Here is a 10276-nt window from a genome sequence, read left to right as displayed (position 1 = left end):
AGGATAGATATACTGCTACTTTCTGTTAGTTCAATGAGAAGAAAGATTTGGACTAATAGTGTTTAGACAAGATATCACGTCTGCATCTTGTACTATGAATAACTACTATGAAGACAACAATTATTGTAACTATCCTACTAACCTGTTTTGAAGCTGTCTCATTGCTATTTCTTTCTTAATAAAATTAATAAAAAAAGAAAAAAAAACAAGAACAATACAAAAAAAAACAAAGTTTTGTAAATAAGGAGGAGAAGAAGGAGTTGAAGGGAGGAGAGGGGGAGGGGGAAAAAGAGGAACCAAGATATATCATGTTCAGGTACAAATTCCCTATGATGAATATGATCATTCTGTATATCTAAATTGTACCAATAAACTTAATTAAAAATCCATTGATGTGAGCAACCTGGAGCATGTAGTACAGAAGGATGGATTCTGAACAGATTTTTGTCAGTGCTACTGCTACCTGACTCCTTCCTTCAACTTCTGCTTTGCACAACTGCTGAGAAGTTGAGACTTTCTCCATGAAATATGTTGTTTCATTTCTAATAACTTGGATGTGGAAAATCTGGATTTAAATGTAAGTTCAAAACACAAAGGGTTTCTCTTAAAGAAGTATAAGCCAGAAAAAGTGGTTTTCTAAAAATTTGTATTCTTACTTTCTCACAGAAAGGATCATATCCTTGAAATATAAAGAAATATCCTAGAGGTAGTGTTGCATATTCATCCATGCCAGAGTGATTCAGACATTTCCACATTTTTATTATGGATAGGAAAGGAAATATTATGATTCTTCCTACTAAAGTAACTCAACATAGGTTTTTTGTTGTTGTTGTTGTTAATCCAAAGTGACACTTTTTTATGCTGTCTCAGTTATTCTTCTGTTGTTGCTCTGACAAATACCTGACACCCAAAATGAAGGAAGGAAAGTTTTATTTAGCTTACAGCTACAGGATTCAGTCCATACTCAGCTGGCTCCAAGACAGAGGGCAGCAGCTCATGGCAGTGGCAAAGAGCAGAGAACAAATGGGAGGAGTAGTAGCAACAATGGCAACAGAGAAGTCTATCTCTCTGTCTCTCTTCTATTACATTCAGGCTATCCACCTCAGGGTAGGTGTAGCACTCACACCCATAATCCCAGCCTTGGATCACCCATAATCCCAGTGGATTATGAGTTACTCACAAACTCTAGAAGTCCACCCCATGACTGCATGAGGCTTTGGGGGAACGCCTAGAGACAAACCATAACATATGCCATTGTAATATTTCAGGCTTTTAAAATGTTGAATGGGGGCCTTTTTCTCTTCTCCCTTTCTCAAGTAGATAATTTTTTTATTTAAAAAATTATTAGTCCATGTTTGCAGTATATACTAATTATATTCACTATGCTGACTTGATAAATACATATGTAGTTTTAAAAAGGAACAAAAGCAAATTTCTAGGTATTTCCTATAGGTGAACATATAGCATATAATTCACATTTTATATTTTCCTCTGAATTTCTTTTAGTATTGCTAGTGGTTTTCTACTTCAGCCATTTTAAATTAAATGCCATTTTAGTGAATGAAGACGACATGAGAATTCTGTAATCTCAACTCTAAATCTTGTTAATCAAAATTATTTAGGATAAAGTGTCCTTTCTAGGGTAATAATGTAGCTTAGTGGAAGAACACTTGGCTAAGTAAAGCCATATTAATATGCTGAGCTGTAAAAGGCTCAAGTCAATTTCTGACATTGCCAGTCCTACAGAACACCCACTACTATTATGGACTACTGGACTATATTGGATTATTTTGCTGAATTCATGCACCTGCAATATTTAAATAACAATGGAATACCTGTCTCTGACAAAACTAAACAAAAAAAGGGGATACAAATGAAGAACCATTTTGTATCTGTATACACAAAATAGTTAGGATAGATATACAGCTGCTTTCTCTTAATTCAATGAGAAGAAATATTTGTACCAACAGTGTTTGGACAGGATATCATGTCTGCATCTTGTACTATGAATAAATACTATGAAGACAACAATATGCAATGTATTAATTATTGAAACTGTCCTACTAATCAGTTTTGAAACTGTCTCATTACTATTTGTTTCTCAATAAAATTAATAAAAATATCATCTTTACAATGCAAAAAAAGACAAACACTTAGCTTAACATATGCAAAGCACTGAGTTCAGTGACCTGTACCATGTTAGTAAATGAATGTTCTTTCTAGTTAAAAAAGGATGACTTTGTGTAACTTATTCTCCCAAATTAAAATGAGGCATAAACATAGTAGTTACCTGCAGATGAGCTGCCTTGTAAGTAAGTCCCTGATTTATGAACATTTAAGTTGCAAACTTTTAGAGATCTAAATGGATTTCACATTACAAGCATTCATGGATGTGAACAGATTGTGTGAAGAGCTCATGTGTCTGCTGGACATTGTTCCGCTTGTACAGTCATACCTTGGTTCACAGACACTTTTTATTTACAAACTCTGCATCAGATAATGAACAAGACTGTAGCCATCTTTCCCATATGAACATGAACATGGCCATCTTTTCCAGAATTGTGAAACAAATTAAGTTTGTGAACCAAGGTACCACTGTACTACTGTGTACTAACAGTTTAGTGTAATATTATACACTAGTATAGTAATACCCTGTTTCACAAATACTTCTATTCACAAACAATTTGGTTCTCAGACAGAAATATCTGGCAAAATATTGGTTCCATTATTGAACTCAAGGTTGGATGACTGACACTAGTGCTGTCATATTCCTCACTCTGACATGTGGTTGTTTTATCCTCTAGTTGAAATCACAGTTGGAGATGGAGCTAGGAACACTTGCTGTGAAGCTTCATTGTGTGCTTTTTAGCACGTACTGTATTGTAGAGTATTATTCAGTCTAGCATGGCTCCCAAGAAAGTACACAGCAAGCAGTTGTTCAGAGTAGTAATGAAGGTGACAAAAACATGCAGCGCAATAAGGAACGTGACAAGAAAGTGCAGAGCAGGAATGCAAAGATTTTTAGAAAAGTAACCATTGAATTGAAGAAGGAAATCATAGAAGAGCATGAACATCATATTCATGTGACTGATTTGGCCTCAGAGTACAAGATGGCAAAGTTAAAATCCCAACTGTTTTGAAGAATAAAGATGCCATCAAAAGAGTCGATGTGAAATACTGTCAAATTTATATTATTTTTAGTGAAATTCTGTATCGTTTCTATTTTTGTTATCATTGTTTTGTATTATCTTAAAAATAATATTAATTTTTAAAAATTTTAAAAAAAACAAAGGAGGGGGCCGGGGGGATGGCTCAGTAGAATAAGTGCTTCCCTGGCAAGCGCAAGCTCCTGAGTTCAATCCCTGGTTCCACCAAAAGGAAAAAATAACACCCAAAAAACAAAGGAACTGATGTGGCAAAAGGAATAGCATTGTTTGCCAAGTAGAGGACATAAATGCTGCAAAGTAGATCCCTGGTACCACCAAAAAAAAAGGAGATAAATGCTGGAAAAGATCGAAAAAACTTTTGTTAATGTGGTTCAATGAGAAACAGTTGATAGCATTAGTAAAGCTGTAGTCTTTGAAAAAGCCAGGAAATTGTATAGTGATTTACTGTAGGAAAACTCCTCTATAAGTACAAGTAATGGATTTAAAGCCAGTAGGGGGTGGTTTGATACATTCCATCAGAGAAATGGCATCCACAGTGATTAGATATAGTAATGCTTCCAGTTCTGACATGGCTGCTGCATAAGCCTACATGAAAGAATTCATGGAATTCATGAAGGCAGAAGGGCATATTGCTCAACAAATGTTCAACTGTGATGAAACAGGACTCTTCTGGAACAAAATGCTGAACAGAACTTATATCACGCAGGAGGAAGAGATGTTGCCAGGGCATATGCCCGTGTAAAGACTGACTGTTTTTCCATGTGAAAATACAAGTGCCAGTGTAAAGATTAAGCCACTATTAATGTACCATTCTCAGACCCTTGAGCATTCAAGAAACAGAATGTGAACAAGGCCAGACTACCAGTCATGTGGAGGACCAGTGTCAAAGCTTGTGTCCCAAGGCATTTGTTTGTAAGATGGATGCACAAGGTATTGGTATGCACTATTAAGAAATGTTTTTCTGATAACCATCCATTGTTATTCCGATGAACAGTGCCCCAGCATAAACTCCAGCCTTGGTGGATTAAAACACTGAGTATGACTTCATAAAAGTCAAGTTCCTCCGTGCAATATGAAACCTCTTGTACAGCCTATAGACCGGCAAATGATATTCAGTTTCATAAAGCTGTACACAAAAACATTCTTCACCAGTTATTTTAACATCACTGAAGAGATGTTTTTGACTCTTAATCTGGAAGAAACATTTCAATGTCCTCTGCTACATCAAGTTCATTGAGAAAGCCTGGGAGGATGTCACGTACCACACCTTAAGCTCAGCCCAGAGGGAACCATGGCTAGATCATGTCACTGAACATGATTTTGAAGGGTCTGATGTAAAGATAGTGAAGATTGTAATCATGGGCAAGCGTATGTGTCTGAGGCCAGGTGTGGTGGTGCACACCTGTGATCCCAGCACGTAGGAGTTTGAGGCAGGAGGACCATGTGAATTTGAAGCCAACCTGGGCTATAAAGTGAATTATACTCCAGCCTGAACTGCACAGGGAAACCCTGTCTCAATAAGACCAAAAAAAAAAAAGTATGTGGGTGTGATGTTGCAGTCATAGCAGAACTTGTTGAGGACCATAATGAGCGAATGATGGAAAAATTTGTAGATGTGCTTGTTGAGGAGCTTTCCAATGCAGAAGAGGAAGACAGGTTAGCAATGATGTGATAACAATCCATTATGAAAAAAATGGAATGAGTGCCAGGATTTCGTAGAGAGGTACCACCCTAAACAAAACTGTAATGCACAGAGTGTTGAATCTGATGAACAATAAAGTGGTCTCTCATTTCTGGAGGGTTATGCAGCACAGGAAAAAAAAATGACATTAGACAGTTTTTTTTTTTTTGTCAAAATTGGCCTGGTAGCTAAGAGACCAAGAAGAAAGAAAACCCCAGGAGCATTCCCAAGTGTTTTTATGAGAGTACTCTCCCTCCAAATAACCTCCTTACCACCCTACATGCCAGAAGTCATCTCAAGCAAGGTTAGTATTCTCTCTTTATACTGTGCTATACTTTTTCCATATTTTGCTAGTTAAAAAAATACACATGGCTCAGGACAAATTAACCTTATTTACACTGAACCTTATGGGAAAATTTCATTTGGTTCACAACCACATTCTTAGGGATGAGAATGGATTAAACTTACTTACATCCAACCTTAATGTGGAAATTCGATTCAATTTGGTTCACAGCCAGAATCGCGGAACAAATTAAGTTCATAAATTGAGGTACCATTGTACACTGCTCAATCAGAAATCAGGATGTCCAGAATCAAGTGGAAAAGAAGTAGTATTATGGAGTACACTGCTAAGAAATGCAAAGTAGTATACTTTGCATAGTTGAGTAAAAGGTGTATAAGACTCACTTTGTCAGACTTATGAACAAGTCCAACTTGCAAACATTCTCCCATGACTGAACTCATTTGTAGGTCAGGAATTTACTGCTCCAAAATTCTCAAAATAAAGGTCTTTAAAAACTTCCTCCTGACTTTTGATATTCATTAAAGCTGTTATTCTTGCTATGGTGACTATAGGACATGAATAAAATTTCAACTGAATTGTAGGATATATGCAGTTTTTCATGGCATTTTTAATGTGTCAGTGCCTGTATATTATAAAACATGCAGAAATTCAAGACAATTCTTTTACCTGAAGTTTGTGTAATCCACAATTTGGGGAGATCTTAAAACAATTTGGGGAAGGGAGGATTGGTAGTTATTAAAATGTTCTTCAAGCCAAAACAACTTAGAGCAAATAATATTTAATCTGACTCTCAATAAGCCATATAACATTAATTTAGATGGTCACTTAAGAAGAGGATTTCTAACCTCCTTTGTGACATTTCTACAAGTTTACTAGGTCTTTCAACAAAATGGGATGACTAAACAAAGATTTCTTTCATAAGTCTGCCAGGCAAAGTTTAAATCCACATTCATACAGCATTCATAGGATTGTCACATATGTGCTGTTTTAGCCACACAGATAAAAGACACAATTATAGTTGTATTTCAAGAATAAAGGTTGAAACATTCATTTGTATTTTTTGGTATCTGTGTATTTTAATAAAAGGCAATTCTTATTCTCTTGGTATCAGTTACTAATATATTGTTTATAGAATTTTATATCTTTTCTCATGAGCAATAATTATGTTTCATTACATGTTTTAATCTTTCTATTCAAAACAAAAATATTGTCCATGTCCATGTAGAGAGATTGAGAATAAATCTTAATGCCTTTGTTTCTTTATGACCACCATTTTTGAAAGTGAACAAATATTTTATTTCTTTTTAAACTGACTTGGTAAATATCAAGAGCAGTTTTGTTGTGGAATTTTCCTTAAGTCTTCCATTCTGTCATAATCAGGAGCCAACAGAGAAGAAATAACCAAACATTGGGATTGGTTGGAACAGAATATCATGAAGACCTTATCTGTGTTTGACTCAAATGAAGATATTACTAATTTTGTACAAGGAAAGATAAGAGTAAGTGATATGAGTATAGTTTTTTAATAGAATACTAAAATCTTTGACCCTCTTAGAGAAGGATCAGAACTTATGTGAAAGGTCAGTTGTTTATTGGCAACTTTTAGAATTAATAGAGGCACACATAAAAATGCTTGATAAATGCTTAACAAAATTATAAAGCCATTGGTTTGTCTTTGATACCCTTGTCCATATTCTTGGCAATATTTTCATTTCTGTATTTCTTGATTTGGAGTTTGAAAAAACCTTTTGTTCTTTTAAAAGAATATATTTAACACCTAGATTTGTGGTAGCTCCTTGTGAGGCACTGGAAAAAACTTGTACAAACTGAGAAAATGATGCTGACCTCTCTCCTAGGAGAAGTATGTATATGTACATGTACATGTAACATAGGTACCATAGATATATACAATTGTATTCAAGCAACTATTTGAAATTAAATATATTAAATATATTTTTGTTGGTAGGTGATAATGAATTTTCAGAAAATATTTTGTCTCCCCTAGGGATTAATTGCCGAAGAGGGAAAACATTCTTTTGCAAAAGAAGATGATCCTGAAAAATTTCGAGAAGCCCTTTTGAAATTTGAAAAGTCATTTGGTTTACCAGAGCAGGAAAAATTAGTGACCTATTACTCATGCAGTTATTGGAAAGGACGGGTTCCTTGTCAGGGTTGGCTCTATCTTAGTACCAACTTTCTGAGCTTCTATTCCTTTTTGTTGGGATCAGAAAGTAAGTGGTTTCTATTGCTTACTGTGGCTTTGAATTTGCTGACTTGATTATCACCTCTATGCTGGTGTTAGATTGTATAAAAAGTATATAGATTTGTGTTAAAGGTAATTAAACCATACATCACGATGTTCATTTCATCAAGGGTAAATCCTTTTAGGACTGGTTGCTTAACTAGGAAACTGTTTGACATATGTATGGAAAACTTTGAATATCTATTAATAGTAGCTATTAATAGTGGGAGTCTGGCTTATAACTAGTTTCTTTCCTAGTTATAAACTACCTACTTGATTCAGTCCATATTTTAATCCTTGTTGTAAGCAGACTGTAAATCTAGTAGTCTGATGACCCACATTTCACTTTGCAGCCACAAAGAAGAGCCAAACTGTACTGTTTATAGCATATGTATAGCTTTTACTTGATGGTGATATAATTGGGTAATTACTATATAAAGAAAAAGATTTTTTAAGAAAAAGATTTAAACATTAAATCAAAATCTTATTTGAATTATTTAAAATTGTATTCATTCCTAGAATCACTGATTATTGTATATTTGTGGTGATGCTTCACAATTTTAACTAATCTCAATCTTTAAAGTATTATATCTCTTCATAGCATTTCTCAAATTGTTGTTTCGAAAGACCTGATGTACACATAAATCAATATGAGAATATTTAATCATATCTACTTATAACTTTTGTTTGCAGTAAAACTCATTATCTCCTGGGATGCAGTCTCAAAGCTTGAAAAGACTTCAAATGTCATATTGACAGAGAGTATTCATGTGTGTTCCCAAGGGGAGGATTACTACTTTTCAATGTTTTTGCACATTAACCAGACATACCTTCTTATGGAACAATTGGCAAACTATGCGATAAGGAGACTTTTTGATAAGGAAACATTTGATAATGACCCAATCCTTGATGACCCTCTACAAATTACTAAAAGGTATTCAAAGCTTACTATTCTTATGATAAGAACAGTAGCATTAATAAGCATTAAATGTTATGTGATAGTTTTTTTGTGGAGTTAATCATCAACAACATTGTGTGTTAATAAGCACAACATCATGTATGATTTTTGTTAGTTTATTCATATGTATTTCAGATTGTTTCATCCTCCCCATGAAAATTTAATAGTGAGAAATAATAGGAATTGCATCTGAAAAATTTTTGTGTGTGATTTAAGTAAGTTTTACCTTGAGTGCTTTTAGAAATATGGAGATGTTTTTATGTGTATGGTTAGTCTAACTTCCAATTTGTCTATAAGTAGTCTAGATAATTTCACAAATGCAGTGTTAAACATGTTTATTTTGTAAAATAGTTTACACATAACATATTTTTATGAGAAGTTAAGATAATAAAGCTAGTGGTACATGAGCTTTAGAAAGAAAACAGGAATACAGCTATAATGTCTCAGGACCTAGTTCCTAATCTATCACTTCTACCTTAGAGTGCACTTATGAAGAATGAGTAAAACATGTAAAAGCACTTTTAAAAGTATAAACCACTAAGTAAATTCACATCCTTGTTATTGTGTACATCAAAGGTATGTGACTGGTAGTTAGTAGCTATCTGCTGCTATATTCAGAGCTTTTTCAGCCTGCCCAACACTCAGTCTACTAAACAGAGCTTGTCAAAGAGGAAGAGGAAAGTGGAAGATATAGAAATACTAGTGAAAGCAGCTTTTAGCAAGAAGATGAGAGTATAGGCCATGAGAAAATATAAGAGAAATCTAAGCCAGCATTCTATGGATAAACCAGATCAAATGACTTAGAGCATTATATGACTACTACATAGACCTAACTGGGTACTTTCGTTTATCCCGCTTATTTCTAAACCATTCTTAAAATCCATATGAATAAGGATTTCTTTGTGATCATACTTTCTGGAAATTAGATCTATAGGATGGATATTTTTATACTCTTTTAAAACCAAAATTAAATCTCAGTATGTATGATTTGTAAATAGATCTCTATAGGATTGAGTCTTACTCATATTGTATCAGAGTTGAACATTTGCTTTTGTGCTTTGTTGTTTGATTGATTGCCATAAACAATCACTTTAGCCATTTTATCTTTCTTAAAGTATAATATAAAAGGTTCTCTATCAATGAATTATTCATCACCAATTCATTTTGTTCATGTGTATTATTAAGAGAGTCTATTGGGAACCTGTTGAATGTCTCCCTTCTGCCTTTTTTCACAAATATGTGTTACTTCTATAATTTAAATAACACAGAAGCATGATAATCATAGTTTAGTATTCATCTAGACTTTTTGATCCATGAGTTAGAAATACTTACAACAATTATGAATGGAGCTGAACATAACATAATTTTTCTTTCAAAATAATGTCATGAGGGCTGGGGAGATGGCTCAGTAGAATAAGCACTTGCCTGGCAAGCACAAGGGCCTGAGTTCAATCCCTGGTTCCGCCAAAAAAAAGGAAAAATAATGTCATGGACATCTTTCCATTCATGTAAATGGGCCATGATCATCCTTGAAAACGATAGTGACATAACCCACCAAATTGCAAGTTAAATGAGGTAAAAGTTAACATTATTATCTGGTCACATTTATAAAGATTGTTTGAAAGACATGATGAAATGCCACATATTCAGTGAAAATGATTTATTTTTATCTTTGTTAGATTTAGATTAGAACTTGCATAATTCACTACCTCGGATGGCATTGCTGCTTAACACAAGTATTTAGTGTCCCTAGAAAAATTGTACTAAAGTGATTGCTCTTTATTTATCTATTTAGGTTTCAGTTTACAAGTCTTTTCTATTTATCAGCTTCTATTCTGTACCCCAACACTGTGCAAGCAGAATGTTGTAATATTTCTCTACTTTCAATGTTTTATGTTATACTGAATTTTATTGATATGATGTA

At 34.1% G+C, this 10276-nt stretch overlaps 1 protein-coding gene across 1 annotated transcript in view; it reads left to right on the top strand.

The window, feature by feature from the left end:
* Window positions 1-10276, top strand: part of Tbc1d8b (TBC1 domain family member 8B) — a 97265-nt gene that overhangs the window by 29740 nt on the left and 57249 nt on the right. The window contains exons 3-5 of the mRNA XM_004647724.2: window positions 6533-6651; window positions 7158-7383; window positions 8088-8328. Of these exons, the coding sequence (XP_004647781.1) occupies window positions 6533-6651; window positions 7158-7383; window positions 8088-8328 (586 nt within the window). The remainder of the gene's footprint in view (window positions 1-6532; window positions 6652-7157; window positions 7384-8087; window positions 8329-10276) is intronic.

Source organism: Octodon degus, unplaced genomic scaffold (genome assembly GCF_000260255.1).
Source record: "Octodon degus isolate 3935 unplaced genomic scaffold, OctDeg1.0 scaffold00321, whole genome shotgun sequence".
In the NCBI taxonomy this organism is placed as follows: domain Eukaryota; kingdom Metazoa; phylum Chordata; class Mammalia; order Rodentia; family Octodontidae; genus Octodon; species Octodon degus.
Note: the sequence above shows the minus strand (reverse complement) of the source record. Positions and strands in the feature narration are given on the sequence as shown.